At 44.5% G+C, this 19,035-nt stretch overlaps 1 protein-coding gene across 1 annotated transcript in view; it reads right to left on the reverse strand.

The window, feature by feature from the left end:
- HK2 (hexokinase 2) overlaps positions 1–18,629 on the reverse strand; it is a 49,832-nt gene extending 31,203 nt beyond the window's left edge. The window contains exons 1-2 of the mRNA XM_049785255.1: positions 18,473–18,629; positions 2,925–3,073 (exon numbers count right to left, since the gene is read on the reverse strand). Of these exons, the coding sequence (XP_049641212.1) occupies positions 2,925–3,073; positions 18,473–18,614 (291 nt within the window). The 5' untranslated portion in view covers positions 18,615–18,629. The remainder of the gene's footprint in view (positions 1–2,924; positions 3,074–18,472) is intronic.
- Between the last annotated feature and the right edge of the window lie 406 nt (positions 18,630–19,035).

Genomic DNA, 19,035 nt, shown 5'->3' on the forward strand with positions numbered 1-19,035 from the left:
ATCTGGTATCCCATATGGCCCTGAGCCCACCAGGAGTGATTCCTGAGTTACCCTTGAGCACCACCATCTGTTCCCCCCACAAAAAGGATGGGGAATACCGGGAAGTACAGGGACAGAGCTGAAGGACTAAACAGGGTTCTGCAGGACACAGTGTCACATTCCACAACCACATTGGGCTGGACCTAAACCCCAAAAACAAGTGTATTCACAATAATCAGGCTTTTCATCAGCCCCACCACCCTACTCAGCTTTCTTCAAGAGAAGTGGGGGTCACTCTGAGACTACACCCAGGGCTGTCCAGTACAATAACTAAGCAGGGGCCAAAGGCACTGAGCATATTCTAAGGACCAAGTTGATCAGAAGACAAAATGGAAATGTCAGGATTAGGAGAACCTCTGCCAATTTGACCCTTTTCTTTTCTCTGCAGGAATATGATAGGAATGTAAGTCCAAGAACTCTTCCTGTCTGCTAAATCAATGACTGTGGGAATGGGAACCTCCAGGCGGACCTCAATGTCCTGAACTCAGACCTCTGACTAACCCTGGGAAAGCATCCACAATCACAAAGAAAATGAGAGATAGGACTGGTGGGATAATGGCAAGATAGTGGAGGTCCCCTGACTCCCCACACATCAGGAGGTGTATGCTCAGTGGGGCATTACCCATCCAGGAGACATAGTCTAATTGGCCTGTGTTCGATATCCATGGTGGACACTTCTCAAAGATGACACATCCGAACATTGATCTCTCTTCTCCTCTCTCCTCTCATCTTCTTTTTCTTTCTTTTTCTCATGTCTGAGCCATAGCTCATAGTGCTCAAGGGATCATATGGATGCTTGGATTGAACCAAGATGGCCACATACAAGGCAAATGCCCTTTCCTTTTGACTTCTCAGACCTCATTCTCTAGAAGATCTTTAATGCCTCACTTCTAGCAGTTCTTAGCCTGTGGGTAGGAGTCACTTTTCTGAACACACACACAACTCAGCTCCGAGTCCCTAATTCACTCCCAATTCTTTTCTCCCCAGTCTCTGGACTCATCTCCTGGGAACAGAATTTCTGAGCTGGAGTAGAACTTCTGGGGAAGGGGTTGTCAGCTCTGTGTATCCCCTTCAGTTTAGTTCCGAGGATAAAATGACTTTCCTTATTTCGGTGCTGGAGGGGAGAGAAGAGAGGCAGGCGGAGTGGAGGCCACTCTGGCCATTTAGGCTCACACTGCTTCACAAGTGAGAAACACAATAATCCTGCTCAAGTCAAAATCTGAGCCCTCACCTGAGGAAAAAGGTAATTACTGTGATATAAAAATAAAAAGTTTGACTAAATGGAAAAACTGCTGTCTGCAAATGAAAACTAAAGAAAAGAAAAAAGAAAATGAGGTGTTTGCCCATGAAAGAAAAGAGATCTTAGGTTAAAGCTTTGGTGGTGGAATTCTAGGTATTCTTTCCCCTGTGTTCCAGCTGGGGGTGCCTTGGGTAGCAATCTTTGGGAGCAAACAATTTTTTTTTTTTATCACACATGGCAATGCTCAAGGCTGACTCCTGGCTCTGTGCTTAGGGATTATCCTGGTGGAGCTCTGGGGAACATATGCAGTGACAGGAATCAAACTGTTGGCCACTTGCAAGGCAAGTGCCTTAACATCTACGATCTCTCTGTTGAAGGTTTTTTTTTGTTTGTTTGTTTGTTTTTGGGCCACACCCGGTGGTGCTCAGGGGTTACCCCTGGCTCTGCACTCAGAAATCACTCTTGACAAGCTCCGGGGACCATGAGATGCCAGGGATTGAAACCACGCCTATCCTGGATCAGATGTATGCAAGGCAAATGCCCTACCATGTGCTACCACTCTCTGTTGAAATTAAAAAAAAACAAATTTAGGGGCCAGAGTGATAGCACAGTAGTAGGATCTTTGCCTTGCACTCGGCAGACCTGGGTTGGACCCAGGTTTGATCCCAAGCATTACAAAGGTCCCCCGAGCCTGCCAGGAACGACTTCTGAGTGCAGAGCCAGGAGTAACCTCTGAGTGCCATTGAGTGTGGCCCAAAAATCAAAATACATAAATGAGTAAAATAATAAAATAAAATAACAAATTTAGCTCAAACCAAGACTGGTTCACCAAGTCCCAACACTGAAGACATTTGTGAAGCTTTGGGAGCTTGTGCCTGGTCCTATAAACCAGGAACTGGGGGTTAGAATTTTAAAGCCTACCTTGCAGGAAGGAGCATGGCAGATTCTCAAAGCAATAAGAAAAAGGAGGCATTTCTACCTTCATAAATACTGCCCTTTGAGCTTGTTTATGGCAGGATGGTGTTAGTCATTTGTCTCCCAGAAGCCTATCTTAGGCCATCAGCTAACAGGAGTGGAGCCTTCTGATCCTGGGACCAGATGGTCTTCTTTGCCTCATAGGGCTATTGTTTACTTCTATTTCCTTTTGTGGTTCTAGGGACTAACGGAGGGCCTCAGTCATATCTCGCAAATCTGCTACTTGCTGCTGAGTTCCATCTGAGATCCCCTCCTCTTCCTTAAATTAAATTAAAATTAAATTAAATTAATTTATTTCTCTATCAGGAGGGGGTGTTTGAGTCATACCCCAAGGTCTTTAGGATTTATGCCCCTGATTCTGTACTCAGGGATCACACCTGGCTGCCACGGGGGAAGGGGGGCGGTAGGGATTGAACTTGAGTCAGCCGAATGCAAGGCAAGTGTCCTACCCACTGGCCCTGCCACTTTCTCCATTTTAAAGAGGTGTAGTTTCTTCTAGACCATCAAGGTATTAAGTGTGGCAGGTGGACCTGGATAAGTAGTTGGGCCTCAGCTCTGGAGGCCAAGAAACCAGGAGGCCCAGCCCCTGCCAGGACCTTCTCCCTCCAGAGCACTGAGAAGGAGAGAAGGAGGCCCAGAGCCCTAAAAGCTGCAAAGAGAAGGACTAGACCTGTGTGCCACTGCCTCGCATGATGTCCTCAGGGATGGCATAGATCTGGTTCTCCATCTCCACTTTCTGGAGCCCGTTGTCCATGACTCTCACCCGAAGCACACGGAAGTTAGTCCCACCAAGGTCCAGAGCCAGGAACTCTCCATGTTCTGCAGAGACAGAAATGGCCACTGTTAGCTCCAAGGAGACACAAAGTCAGCAACGCTTCACATTGAAACCCCTTAGTCCCGGGGCCGGAGAGATAGCAATGAGATAAGGCATTTGCCTTGCATGCAGAAGGTCGCTAGTTCAAATCCCAGCATCCCATATGTCCCCCCAGCCTGCCAGGAGCGATTTCTGAGCATAGAGCCAGGAGGAACCCCTGAGAGCTGCCAGGTGTGACCCAACCCCTTCCCCAAAAAAAGAAAGCCCTTAGTCCCACCATAAACACTAGTCATCTCTAGATAATAAAGTAGCCGTAGGTCTGATCTTTTCCTACAGACATTGAAGTTTGAGCTTATTCTCTTTCATAGGTAAAATACTCTTGTATTCCCTTTAGAATTTACATAAATAAAACTCTCCCTGATCTGGGAACCCATGCCTCAATTCTGTTCTTCACAACTTCAGGCCCCTGCCAAATTGGGTTCCAATATAAAATTCACTTTATAATGTTTTTCTACACAATGGTCTATTGTAGGATCCAGGAAGCTTGGATGATGGTGTAGAAAGGATTCTAAGTTCAGGGACGGAGAGATAGTACAGTGGGTAAGGCAGTTGGCCTTGCATCCAGAAGACCCAGGTTTGAACCTTTGTATCACATATGGCCCCCTGAGCATCACCAGGAGTGAACACTGAGCACAGAGCAAGGAGTTAAGCTCCATGTACAGCCAGATGTGGCCCCAAACAAATAAACAAACAAAGATAATTCTCAATTTTAAAGTCTCAGAAATAAAGCTATATAAATAACTCTCACCCCCACAAAGTTCCCAACTTTTGCACATGTAGGAAAAGGCTGACCCCCAAAATGTGTAGGGCAAAAGTTGAGTGACTTGGCTATGCCTCAGACAGGCCCTGGAGGAATGGGAAAGGGAGCCTCCATAGACACAAATGGGTCAAGATCTTTGGGTGTTACCAAGAGGGCACACAAGGAAGACAGTCCCTTCCCTCCAGGAAATAAGCAGAAGAAAGGTTCAGGTTCTAGCCAAGAACACAGCTGGCAGCAGAACAGGCCCAGAGCAAGGCACAAAGAAAAGTACTGAAGAGACGCTGAGCCCTGAGACTAGGTTGCAGTCTGGCAGCACAGATTAGGCAGAGAAGATGGGGCTCCCCTCCCTCACAGACACTCCAACGAGTTGTGACTCTGCTAGGCTTCTGCTGCCCTGACAAGCACCTTCCCTCAGGACCCAAGGTGTTTCCTGTGCAGCTCACTCAACTCAACACTCACCCCTTTCTCAGTGCCAGATGCCATCGAGGTAAGGTGGCGAAAACAGGAGGGTGAGGAAAACTTGCTAAGTGAACCAATAAGGGGTTGCTGTGGGCTGAAGCCAAGCAGCAGCATCTGCCCCCAGATAAGCACCTCTGTAGGGTCCCCGAGGCCACAGAGAGTGGCAATTGGGGCAGGTATCAAGACCTCCCAAGCAAAGTCCTCAGGACTTTTCCTTCACACAAGCAGCAGTTCAGTGGGTTGATACCTGGTGTCTAGGGTCTTAACTGGTATTTCAACCGGCAAGTTCCTGAGCTCAACTGTCTTGTTTCAAAAGCAGGAATGTAGGGTAAGGGGGAAAATTAAGGCAGATACCTTCAGCAGCACTCAACACAGAGCCAAAAAACTTTAGGACCTGCAGAATAAGTTGAGAAAATTTCCATCCAGGCCCAATACCCTGACTTAAATCTTCTAGGTCCAGCATTTCAGGGTTGCATCTCAGAGGAATTCGAATGCATCAAGAGAAGCTGAAAAAGCCCAGCCAAGAAAAATCGCTGTAGCTTGGTCCAGGAACTTCAACATTCCCCTTCAGGGAATTCTTTACTAAATTCTCCACTAAATTCTTGACATCTGGAGCATCGCCGCCCTTAGAATATGCATGGATGTAGGCATGCACACACACACAAGCACACATGAACGTATACAGGCATGCATACAAGCACTCATCATGCCCCCTAGCTACCATCATTAAAAGGCTGGGGCAACCTTGGTCCCATCCAGGAGATGATGGTGTTGGCCGTCATCTGATGGCACATTTTCCAGTCCTCCAGTTTGAAGGGGGACTTAGCCAGAAGGCAGAAAAGGCTGTGTGCTGGCTGACACAGCGATAGAAAGGAACCTCCAAGATGAACCACCTGTATCTGCGCTCTGAGACCCCCAGGCGACCCACTGAATCAGCGACCACAGGGACTGAGGCAGCCCACCTGTCCTAATGGGAAGTGATTCGGGGCCATTGACACCTCCTGAGTCGGATGGCATTGCCTTCTTTATATTTTCTCTTTCTTCCATTTGTGTAAGATTAGGCATCCAAAGGGTTGATTGCCTAGCTGGAGAAATAATGCAGTGGGTAGTACACTGGCTTTGCACATGACTACCTGAGAATCAATACCCAGAACCCCATAAAGTCCCATAAGTCCCAGTCCCACCAGGAGTGATTCCTGAGCATAGAGTCAGAAGTAAACCTTAGCACAGTCAGATATGCCCCAATCCCCCAAAAACTAACTGACTAAATAAATTAATAAATAAATAAATAAAACAAAGCAAAACGTTTGTTTGTTTTTTTTTATTATTTCTCTATTGATTTACTATTCCTGTCTTGATTTTTTTTTTTTTTAAAAAATTCATTGCTTGGGGGCCAGAGAGATAGTTCAGCGGTAGGGCGTTTGCCTTGCAAGCAGCTGATCCAGGACCAACAGTGGCTCGAATCCAGGTATCCTATATGGTCCCCCCGTGCCTTCCAGGAGCAATTTCTAGCACAGAGTCAGGGGTAACCCCTTAACATCGCCGGGTGTGGCCAAAAACAAACAAACAAACAAAAAAAAAATTCATTGCTTTCATTGAAAAAAATTATTGTTTTCTGGTCCAGAGCAATAGTACAGTAGGTAAGGTGGTTGCCATAGCTGGCCCAGGTTCCATCCCAAGCATCACAAATGATCTTCTGACCACCATTAGGAGTGACCATGGGGTGTGGAGCAAAAACCTCAAAATTTGAGAAATAAATTCATTATTTTCTAATAACCTAAAATAGTTCTTGAAAAATAATACTGTTGATTGTATACTTGCAGTTAATTTTCCCCAGTTGTATTTGTCTTTAATTTAAAACAAAAGTAAAAGGCAAATTTAGCTTATGCAGTGCTATATTTAATTTTTATTTCCTCGAAATATGATTTCTGGGTTTTATCTTATGTCCCTAAAAATTTTGAAAGTGATTGCATTGATTATCCAACCTTTCCTAAATCTCTCCAATATTTCCTAAGTTTCCCCACTGCTATGGTTAAAATCAAGGAAGCAAATTTTCACTATAGGCTTATTTAAAAATCAAACACATCTTCTATTTTCTCATTAGTTGATTGACAGCTTATTATGGAATATATATATATATATATATATATATATATATATATATATATATATTTGGGTTTTGGGCCACACCCAGAGGTGTTCAGGGGTTACTCTTGGCTATCTGCTCAGAAATAGCCCCTGGCAGGCACGGGGGACCATACGGGACGCCAGGATTTGAACCAATGACCTTCTGCATGAAAAGCAAACACCTAGGGCCCGGAGAGATAGCACAGCGGCGTTTGCTTTGCAAGCAACCGATCCAGGACCAAAGGTGGTTGGTTCGAATCCCAGTGTCCCATATGGTCCCCCGAGCCTGCCAGGAGTAACCCCTGAGCACCGCCGGGTGTGGCCCAAAAAACAAAAAAAACAAAAAAAAAAAAAAGAAAAGCAAACACCTTACCTCCATGCTATCTCTCCAGCCCCTGGAAGAGATATTTTTAACAGAAAAGAAACTTGCATTTTGTTCAATAAGGGCCACATTTTTTTTTATAAACATTATCTCATTAATCCTCCACAAGCCTAGGCATTAAAACTCAATTTCCTGGATAAGAAATATCAAAGCTTAGGTCAAGTCAATGAAACCAGCTTTCAAATTCAGGTCTGACTCTAGCCAAGTTTTCTGCAGCACCAAAGGAGTCATCTCAAGGAAAAGTCAAAAATCCTCAAAGATTTTATTCATACCCAAAGTAGTTGAGGCCTCAGAGGTGACCCACAGCTTCCAATCTGGCCTGGCTGGCATAGGAAGTGGCACTGTGATTCAAAAATGATGTCAACTTTGTTAAGGTCATGCAAGAGTAAATAATTAGGTTTGATATGGGATCAATCTGATCCCAAAGCTGGTGCCTGTCCCATAGCACCACTCTAGCATCCCTCAAGACTCTCTCAAAACTGTCTTTTCTGGAAACTAAAAATACTTGGTACAAAATCTAGGGTGAGAGCAAATGAACTATAAAGTAGTGAAAACAAAACCACCCTGATCTTTTTCAGTAATTACACACATCTCCAGGAACTTGTTGGATGGCCAAGGATACTGAAAGAGGGGTCTCACCATCCAGTTCCCTCAGATGAACCCAAGACAGACCTGTATTGGCTAGTGAGAGTTTTCTTTGTATCCACCATATTGTACAATGCCAGCCAATTATACTGGACATTTTCCAAACTTTCTCTGCTGAAGTGCCTCCTAAGGAAGTGTCTCCTCCCAAAACAGGCAAAAGAAGGAGTATCAACTGCCACTAAAAGAAAACATTCTCAGGGCCCGGAGAGATAGCACAGCGGCGTTTGCCTTGCAAGCAGCAGATCCAAGACCAAAGGTGGTTGGTTCGAATCCCAGTGTCCCATATGGTACCCCGTGCCTGCCAGGAGCTATTTCTGAGCACACAGCCAGGAGTAAGGCCTGAGCAACGCTGGGTGTGGCCCAAAAACCAAAAAAAAAAAAAAAGAAAAAATTCTCAAAAATATTTAAAAAAGAAAACATTCTCAAAGAAGTGAGACAGGCCCAGGGAGCATTAGCTCAGTTGCCCTCCATTTAAAGTACCCAACAATTAAGACCAGTTGCTCCCTCTGGCAGTGGATGTTTGCTGACGCAGTTCCCATCCTGGCACTGCCCATTTTCACCTGGCACTTATCAGACATGGAAGGTCAACAAGATAAAGGTGTTTTAATTTTTTCTGGGAATTCACCTGCCACAAGGAAAGGCTGAGGAGGACAAAAATGACTTTGGATAAACAGTGACTGTCAGAGTCACTGACACACCAGTTGAGATGACATCAGAAATATACTGGAGCAAATCACAATTTCAGCACTGTTAAAAATCATATAGGAGGGCCAGAGATAGAACACAGAGGTAAGGTGTTTGCCTTGCATGCATCAGATCCAGAACTGACAGTGGTTCAAACCCCGACATCGCATATGGTCTCCCGTGCTTTCCAGGAGCAATTTCTGAGCAGGAGAAACCCCTGAGCATCACCAGGTGTGAGAAAAAAAAATTTTTTTTAAATCATACAGGAACAGGAGGCCTGGAGGGATAGAAGGCAAGGGCTGGTCGAGTTTCCCAAGAGGGTTCATTTTCATTATTCACCATTTTCATTGCTTGCTCTAATCCAGGGGTCTCAAACTCAATTTACCTGGGGGCTGCAGGAGGCAAAGTCGGGGTGATTCTTGAGTGCAAAGTCAGTAGTAAGCCTTGAACATTGGGGGTGTGACCCAAACAACTAAAACAAAACAAAACAAAAAAAGATTCCTCTAGGGCAGGGCCACAAAATGTCATATGGAGGGCCATTTGTGACCCTTGGGTCACGAGTTTGAGACCCCTGCAATCAGAATTGATGGCCACTATTCCTCTGATCTGGCACTCTGTCTTTAGAGGGGCTTGCAAACAGATTTGATTTTATGGGGTTATTTTTCACCAATTCTTGCTTATTCTTCTTCCCTGCTGTAGCCTCTTTATTATTGTTGTTAGAGTTAGGGTTAGGGTTAAGTTGGTTGCAGAGTGGATATCACACACTCAGTGTCACAGGGGCCTCATGCCTGCAAGACAAATGCTCCACTACCAAACCATATCCAGGAGTCTTGGTTTGAGGTTGTTTTTTGGTTTGTTTAAGATTTTTTGTTTTTGTTTTCTGTTTGCTTGGGGGCTATACCTGGCAGTTCATGGCTTACTCCTGACTGTACTAAGGATAACTCCTAGAAGGCTTAAGAATCATATGAGGTGGGGCCGGGCGGTGGCGCTGGAGGTAAGGTGCCTGCCTTGCCTGCGCTAGCCTAGGACGGACCGAGGTTCGATCCCCCGGCGTCCCATATGGTCCCCCAAGAAGCCAGGAGCAACTTCTGAGCGCATAGCCAGGAGTAACCCCTGAGCGTCACAGGGTGTGGCCCAAAAAAAACAAAAACAAAAAAAAAAACAAAACAAAACAAAAAAAAAAGAATCATATGAGGTGTCAGAGATTGAATTTGGGTCAGTCACATGCAAGGCAAATGTCCTACCCACTGTACTGTCTCTCTGGCCCCAAAGAACTTGTGCTGTTTTGTTTGGTTGATTTGAGTTTGGAATCCATACTCAGCTGTGCTGAGAGCTTACTCCTGGACAGGACTGGAAAGACTATTTGGGGATGCTGGGGATTAAACCTGGGTCAGCTACTTACAAGACAAACATCCTACCCTCTGTACTATCTCTCCTGTCCCTTAATTTTGTATTTTTAAGCAGCAGTGAGTACCTTTTCGCTGAATATGACTTTACCAAGCAGAGAGAGGCAGAAGTGTGGAGTTTATAATGTAAGTAAAGAATGGCACATTCAGAAAGTCAAGGACATGTTTTGTTTTGTTTATTTTTATTTATTTGGAGAATGGGCCATACCTGGAACAAGTATGCACATGTACAATTTCTGGCCAGATGTGAGCTCTGGAGGTGCTCAGGGAATCATCTGTATTTCTAGGGATTTGAATCAGGGTTTCAGTCATTATAAAAACACTCAAGGCAAGTGCCCTCCCTCCTGCACTATGTCTCTAGCCCCAGACTTCAGCTTTTAAGCAGAAGGTCCAATCTGTTTTCAAAAGGTTGCCAGTAGCACTGTAGAGTGATGGGATAAAGAGCGACAGACTCATTGAAAAACTGCCGTGATAAAGTCCAGTGATAAAACTGAATTGCCAGGTAGGCAAACATCCTGAGTGTTTCAACACTGGAAATGCTTAAAATGGGAAATTCTTTTGTTTTGTTTTGTTTTGTTTTTGTTTTTGGATCACACACGGCAGTGCTCAGGGGTTACTCCAGGCTCTGTGCTCAGAAATCGCTCCTGGCAGGCACAGGGGACCATATAGGATGCCGGGATTAGAGCCACCATTCTTCCTGAATTAGCTGCGTGCAAGACAAACACCATACCACAGTACTATTTCTCCAGTCCCTAAAATGGAAAAGTTCTAAGCAAGTCATGAAAGCTGGTCCCTCCAGGGCCATCAATTCTGCACTATCAATCTAGTGCCCAAGGCATGTAGCCTTGATGGATGAAATAGGTCAAAGTCACATCATTATTTCCCATCAATTCCTAAAGTGTCCCTGAAGTGCATTTATAAATGCAGTTACCTGCCGACCTACCCTACTTTAGTAACATTTCCAGGAGACACCAAAACTTGGTGACACTGCTGTCACAACCTGGACATTCTAAAAGCTCTTGCAAAGGCTCTAAGGCAGGGCTCTCAAACTCGAGGCCGTGGGCTGTTTGCGGCCCTCCATACAACATTTTGTGGCCTGCGGCCGGCCTTCAAATATCGCAGTATTCGCGATTATTCACTTACCGAATAATCGCAATAAAAATTGCATTAGTAAGAAAAAAATCGCATTAAACATTCGCATACCCCAGCAGTTCCGTTCGGGATATGCAAATGTTTAATGCGATTTTTTGCGATTTTTTTTGTTACTATTGCGATTTTTTTATTGTGAATATTCAGTAAGCAAAATCCCTTATGCGGCCCTGCCTCACCCCAACTTTGCCTCCTGCGGCCCCCAGGTAAATTGAGTTTGAGACCCCTGCTCTAAGGGACTGGGGGCTCCAGGTTATTTTCTCCAGTAGCAGTAGAGAAGGAGGAGGATCTTGTTAATCCTTTCATTGTCCAGCACTTGCAAACCCACACAATGAACTGCTCGAAGAATGTTTGGCATGACTAAAAGATAATCCCCTGGGTTCTGGGCAGGTAATCTGGCAAAACAACCTTTGGCAGTGAAGACACAGGCTCCGAATTATGTGCTTCGCTTAAGCCACTGCTCCTTTGGAGAGCTCAGGACTCAGCTCCATTAGGACTCCAGTGTCTACATTAATAGCTCAGAAATAGAGACAATAGCTTCATGTTGCTAAACACATCTCAGTAAATGTTACTGCTGGTGTCAGGCACAGTCAAAGAATATGATCATCTATGTAAGTCATTGGTTTTTAAACTATACAGTCTCATAATTATTATTATGGGTTGAGAGATACCTAGTAGTGCTCAGAAGCTACTCCTGGCTCTGAGCTTTGTGCTGCTGGTGATACTCAGCATATCAGATGTAGTGCTAGAATTAAATGAGGGTCGACCACATGCACCTTAAGCCCTGTACAATCTCTCTGGTCTCAAAGTTCTCAAGCTCCTTTAAACAGATACCAGAAGATAGAAATATGGGGGGAGGAAAATTTTTAATAAATCTGCTCATTGGTGGAAGGGACCTAGATCATTAAACATATTCCAATGCTTCATAAGCTCCCCCAAACACCATGGGAAAGTGCAGACCTAAGACTTTTACTCTGGAAATGTTCCTTTGGAGGAGGCAAACCTAACAGTACTCAGCATCCTTGGTGGCAAAGATCAAAGTTAGGCCTCCAGCATGCAAATTATGTGTTCAGTCCTTTAAGTCATCTCTTTGGCCCCTGGAAATATTTCTTCTGCTCAAAATCATCACCAGTCATGTGTTACACAGGCTCTACAGATTTGGGAACCACTCTTCAAAAAACCAATAATGCAAGAGTAACATTCAGTATTGATGGAGGTGCTCCATGTGTTAAGATTTTCAAGAAAGCAGCCTTGGGTTAAATCTCATTTTAAAAAGGATTAGCTGCTATGATTTGGGGAAAATTATTTGAACTCAGTTACTCAACTTTACCATCTTTAAAAATGAAAAGCAGCCTTCCCTGCCAGCACCTTCCTTGGGATACAGGGAGCACACAAACAGGGTTGGATAATATAGGGGTTGGCACATACCTTGCCTGGGCCCAATCTGAGATCCCTTTGCAACACTGGGTGATCTTGGTGACCCGGGGCCCAACAGCACCTTTTCCACCACATTAATCAAACAGTCCAGTTGGTCTAGAATGGCTCATATGAGGACCTGAGCAATAGCACAGAGGGGAGGGCATTTGCCAACCCGGGTTTGATCCCTGGCATCCCATGTGATCCCCCAAGCCTGCCAGGAGTAAATTCTGAGCACAGAACCAGAAGTAACCCCTGAGCACTGCTGAGTGTGACCCAAAAACCAAAAAGAAAAAACCAAAAGAATGGTTCCGAGTGGCCCCTGAGTGCTTACGGCACTGCTTAGTAGGCTTTCTTCTACTCCCTGCCCCCCATCCATGGGCTTCGGCCCATGATGTACCCTGAACATAGTAGAAAGCAGTCCTCAAAACTATCCCATGCACAGAGCAGTGAGCTGCTGGATGGAAGCTGCTGGATAGATGTAGGATGTGTCCTAAATACCTGCCCCCCCCCCAAAAAAAAGATTCAAGGCAACAAAATTTTAGGAAGTTGGGCCCAACTTCCTAGGATCATGAAAATGCTTATATTAAAGTCTTGTTGGGCTGGAGTGATAGCACAGTGGTAGGGTGTTTGCCTTGCAAGCAGCTGACCTGGGACAGACTCAGATTTGATTCCCAGCATCCCATATGGTCCCTTGATCCCACCAGGAGCAATTTCTGAGCACCGAGCCAAGGAGTAACCCTTGAGCACCACCAGGTGTGGCCCCAACTCCCCCACCAAAAGGTCTTGTTGTATGGGGGGGGTCGTCCTTCTGAATCTAACCTTTCGTGTATATAATAGGCACTACTTAGGAACTTGTATATGATTGATGCCCTCTGCTGCCCACCTGTGTAGCCAATACTGAGCAAAGGAGATAAGGACGACTTGCAGGGTTTTACCAGGCTCCAAACAATCATCAGTCTGATGTCTCAGTACTTGCCTATTGTGACTCTGTGCCATTCCGTAACCATTTCATCTGCTTATCTCTGCAGGACAATATTCACTTGGCAAGGTGGGGCATAAGAACAGCTTCGCACCTGGCTGCCTCAGGGAGGACAAACACCCCAGCTATCCCTGGGTGGAGACTAATGAAAATGAACTGAACACTTGAGCCCAGGTTACTAATCAAAGAGTTAGGCCATTGTTTTGGGACGGGCTTGCGTTGGATCATACAGGGAGAAGGTGTGCTATAGGTTTGTGCCTGAGCTCACAGGCATCGACACCCAGCTGCCTAGATTCAAGGTAAACCTTCCCTTTACTATGTGACTTAGGGTAAATTCATTGCCTCATTTCTCTGTAGCTAGTTCTTTGCCTACAAACTGGCAGAGTTCATAATGCCTACCACTAAGTGGCTATAAGAATAAATCAGAAATCTCAAAACATTGGTTAGCATAGTACATTGGATTTAATGAGCCTTCAGTTTTGAATTAACATCATTGTCCTCATCACCATTTATCATTCCCTACTTTCTGGGGAATTCAATTCAGTTCAACATGGAAATATAGTCACCATGAAAATAATTCACAATTCAAGGAAGTGGGAAGGCATCAGAAGCTCATTCAGCAAAACTCATCTCGCTCTGCCTCAGCAGACAAATTCTTGCCAAGAGGGTGACAAAGATACCTCCAAGATACTTGATCTTTAAATGGGAACATGCACTGGAATAGCCATAGATTTTCAGTTGAGTCGTACTGAAGGAGACTGTTACAAAATGTTAGAGCCAGGTCATATCTATGATCAAGGTTTAAAAGTTAATCAAATTTGTTTCAGAAAGTTATGTTCAGTAAACATGAACTCATGTAAACTATGAATTTTATTGCCATGGGGCCAAGACTAATTAAAATCCCAACTTGCCACAGGTACTATGGTAATCACCAACTAATCATTTTTTAGATTAAGTTCCCTTGGTTTGGGTTGGGAATGTCTCTCTTAGAGTTTGCAGAGAACCACCAGGAGCAACCCCAGCATGGACTAGAGGTAACCTCCAGGTGGGGTCTCCAACAAATATAGCCTTCGTAGAGTAGAAGTGAAGTCAAGGGAAGTGAGTCAGAGTCAAACATCATGGGAATTCATCAAATGATGGCGATTATTTTTGCATCTTAAAACTGTCCTCTGAAGGTTCTGTGGTGGGCCTGGACACTTGTGTGGTTGGAACTGGTTCTGTAGTCATATGTACAGACACAACTGAGGCTCAGGCTGTCTGCAGAAGTCAAGATAGTAAGATTCTTAGCAGATATAAATGAAAACTTTTCATTACCTAACCTGCAACAAAACCCAAGCTAGGCTATGCTGGAGCAGGGTTCAGACAACAAATATTGATGAGGCTCTAGGCACAAGAACTCAAAACATTGTTGGTTGCTATTCACTTGGGGAAAAGGCTGAGTGTTTCTTTTTTTGTTGTTTTTTTTTTGTTTTGTTTTGTTTTTTGTTTTTTGTTTTTGGGTCACACACAGGGGTTTGAGTCCGAGTATTTATTTATTTATTTATTTATTTATTTATTTATTTATCTTTCTTTCTTTCCTTTCTTTCTTTCTTTCTTTCTCTCTTTCTTTCTCTTTCTTTCTCCCTCCCTCCCTCCCTTCCTCCCTCCCTCCCTCCCTTCCTCCCTCCCTCCCTCCCTCCCTCCCTCTCTCCCTCCCTCCCTCCTTCCTTCCTTCCTTCCTTCCTTCCTTCCTTCCTTCCTTCCTTCCTTCCTTCCTTCCTTCCTTCCTTCCTTCCGTACTCAGAGGTTACTCCTGGCTCTATGCTCAGAAATTGCTCCTGGCAGGCTCCAGGGGACCATATGGGATGTCAGGATTTGAACCACAGTCCCCTGCATGCAAGTCAAATGCCCTACCTCCATGCTATCTCTCCGCCCACCTGAGTGTTTCTTATAACTTAACTGAACCAAGCTGATGAGATAGTACAGCCTGTAAGGTACTTGGCTTGCATACAGCCAGTTTGATTCCCAGAACTCCATTTGGTCCCCCAAGCCCACCAGGAGTGAATCCTGAACACAGACCTAAGGGCTTAACCCTGAGTAGTGATAGGGGTAGCACTCACCCCCCCCCAAAAAAATAGAAAATATGCTCATAGCAAACAATGATAAAGTAAATCTAGTAGAATACTAATTAGAGCTGGGAAAATATGATGTTTATTACACAATTCTTTCAACTTTTAAAAGCTGAACTTGGGGCCAGAGAGAGCACAATGAGTAAGGCATCTGCCTTGCACACAACTAATCCAGATTCAATCCTGGGCATCCCATATGGTCCCCCGACCCTGCCAGGAGTAATTTCTGAGTGCAGATCCAGGAATAACCCCTGAGCACCACCAGATATGGCTCAAAAACCAAAAAAAATTAATAATAATAATAATAATAATAATAATAAAAGATGAACTCAAAGAATAAAAATTCTATATTTTACATGACCTTAAACCAAATTCAGTCCAGGGGGTAAAATATTCTTTTCTTAAGTAATTGTTTATGTAGTTAAAGAACTGTCCTTTACAAAGTTACTGGTAGTTAAGCTTTAGGCATGTGATATTTCAACACCAAGCCCACCACCTATGTCACCTCCCACCAGCAGTGTTCTCATCCTCCATTATCTCTTTCCCCTCCACCTCTGCCTACCACCTGCACAGGCAACATTACAAAGTTTGGTGGTTGCAGCTTAAAGCTCATGTTTTCAGCATTGTTGAATCTGTGATTTGGTTATATAACTACACCACCCTCCCACACTCTCAGTATAACTGAAGCCCCAACCCTTGTTCCCCCATTATTTCCCCTTTCTCATCTTCTTCCTATCCTCCTCGATTTCTTTCCTCCTGTCCTTCCTAAACTCTGGCATCAAGGCTGACCTAGGCATTTCCCCCTTTTGAGTAAGACATATAATCACATATACTAATTCTCTATGCCAGTTGCATTTCTCTGTAGTTTCTCTTATGGTCTGAAGAGCAGTTACCCTAGAAGCAGCACCCATGGGAACTCAATTACTACTAATAATGCAGTGACTATTAACAATCACGCCATAACTGACATGATTTCTCATTGTATAAGACACACCCATCAAAAACAAAGGCCCAAGACTTATAATGTCTCCTGTATTTTCTATCAGGGCTTTGATCACCATGAGAGAATTGTGACCTTATAAAAAAGAAAACAGGGACAAAATTCAGGATCATGCCCAGAGAATAACCTACTCTACCTGCTCCCTCCAAAAAAGAGGATGTCCAGGACTTGGTAGGTTTATACATTCTCTTAGTCCAGTACGTGATTCTGGCAATGGTGGATTGTGGGTGCTGCATGAAACTATTGTTTTTCATGATGCTAAAAATTAAACCCAGGGTCTCACATACACAAAGCAAGTGCTCTCCTTCTGAGTTATATCCCCAACCCTTTCTATTTTATATTCCACAATCATTTGTTTACTTTGTGCATCCTTGAAGCAACTGTTTCTTTTTGTGTGTGTGAGGAATCTCAAATTTCATTCCACTACCAAGGAATCTGTAGCTACACAACATCCTCCACTACTGTTTTTTTATGTATCCAGCTGATAGTAATCATCACATGGATATTCCATAAATTCATTACAATCTGCCATCAGTCTAAGCAACATAACATTGAATATTCTAGGATACATCTCTTTAGGTTCTCATGGGAGTTGGTTCAAGAGAGTTGGAAGTAAAACTTGCTGATTTGCCATACTTGTGTCTTTTCAACTTTACTAGTTATTGCCAACCTGTGTCCCAAGATTACCCTATCATTTGGTTATGTCTTTAACCTTATATATTTATCTATAACTATATATAGATAAGTGAGTTTAGAGCACATAAAGTTAAATCAATCATATACTACACAATGGCTCATACAAGACTATACTAGTGCTCAAGTGATGGACATGAGGATGCTCATTTGTCACAGTACTTCCAAGAACTCAGTAAATATTCTAAAATCTAACTGAGACAGATTAAGACTGTCAGACCCACCTCTTACTTTATAAAAGAAAAAAGGCTGAGTCCCCAGGAGCAGGGCAGAATACTAGCCTAGGAGCTCCCAGCCAGTGAAGAACATAGGGTTGGGGCGACTATGACTCTCTGCAATACCTGCTTTGCATATGTGCAAATAACAGTAAAGTACACAGTGTTTGCTTGGCCTATCGTCCTCATTGATTCCAACAGTTTGGGCTTGCAAAGAGGCCCTATGGGTATCTCCAGAGTTGTGAGAAGAAAGAAGGGTAGGCAGACCAGTCCTGCTCCACACTTATATATGGGAAGTTCAATCCTGACTACCTTCTTGAACACAGTTGGGAAAGTTACTGATCATCAAGCCTTCAGATTCCTCATCTTTAAAAAAATAATGTTGAAGAGTCTTTGGATCCCTTCAAGTGTTCAAGTGTTCTGTGAGCAGTAAACAAGCAGGTGCTTGAGAAAGTTTTCTTGTTATCATTAAGATGGATTGAATCAATATCCCAGGTATGGAGCCAGAGTGGTAGCACAGCGGTAGGGTGTTTGCCCTGTGTATGGCTGACCCACACACAACTTGGGCAGCTGCACTTCCTGTCATAGGTCAAGAGTTCTCCCCTTCCCTCCATGTCCCACCAGGCCCCATCTTATGTCCTGTCAGGTACCATGACTGATGATGACATGCACCTCTGCTCACATCCTGAGCCATTCCAAGACCTCCACAGGAAATCCAGCACTGAAGTCTTCTCCACCATACCCAACTACCCTAAATGCTTCCTAAAAGAAAATCAGCTTTTGGCTTGTCTGTAAGGCTTTGGTGACGGGGCCATGAGCTGCAGTCTCAACCACAGCCCTTATCTCCAACTGGTCCGATCCCAGTTAGGGTGCGACTCCGGGAGAACACTCTGTATCTGAATGGGGAGAATGCCAGGCCTCCTTTCATGCCTCACTGTGCACTATGGCTCTTCTCATTATCCCAGTTTATTTGAACTTTTCATTCTCTTTTGGCACGAAGTTCAAGAGACCGTTTGGGACAATATGCCCCTCCAGCAGTCTGTGCAATGTGCCCATTGGATGGTCCACTCCCAGAGCCTGTGGCTGCCTTCTGCCTGGAAGCTGCTCATGAGAGTCCCTATGTGCTATCTCAGGGGAATAGGAAAGCCCACACCAGTCCAGCTCTTTCTGACCACAGTGACTGAGGAACAATGGCTGAGAGAGATAGAGATGGTTTAGGATGCTTGAAAACAAAGGCATATGATTCTTTGAGTCCCTGAGTAAAGGCACCCAAGTTTCAGCCCCACAGTGGAGGCCCCAGAGATGGCCCCTGAGGTACCTGTCCCGTCCGGAGTTGACCTCACAAAGGTGGGCAGCATTTTCACTGAAGCCGTGGGGTGCGAGGTGGCTCCAAGCCCTTTTTCCATTTCCTTGCGGAACCGCTTAGAGATCTCCTGCAGGGTCTCATCAGACAGACGCATGTGGTAGAGATACTGGTCAACCTAAGGAGAGAAAGAGCCGCCAAGTCAAACAGAAACAAGTGTCGATCAGCACATATCACTCAAGCCTTCTAAAAACGCAAAGCATCTTGAGAGTCTCTACTTGGGACTAACTGCTATTTAAGAGAGAAATCTCTTTGAAGAATGTAGTAATTAGAAAAGCAGGGTTGATTTTACTTCTGGCACATGGTGAAGACCAGAGTAAAGGACAAGTTTCAGGCCTGGGACAGAGCTCAGATGCCTCTGAGCTCATGTTAGTCTGTAGAAGTCCCAGGTTCAATTTCAAGCACCACCTGAACTCCGCAAGCAGGAGCGAGGGGGGAAGGGGAGGCAGGGGGTAGGGGAAGAAATAAAAAAAGAAAGAAAAAGGAAGGAAGGAAGGAAGGAAGGAAGGAAGGAAGGA

This window comes from Suncus etruscus, chromosome 12, assembly GCF_024139225.1.
Source record: "Suncus etruscus isolate mSunEtr1 chromosome 12, mSunEtr1.pri.cur, whole genome shotgun sequence".
Lineage (NCBI taxonomy): Eukaryota > Metazoa > Chordata > Mammalia > Eulipotyphla > Soricidae > Suncus > Suncus etruscus.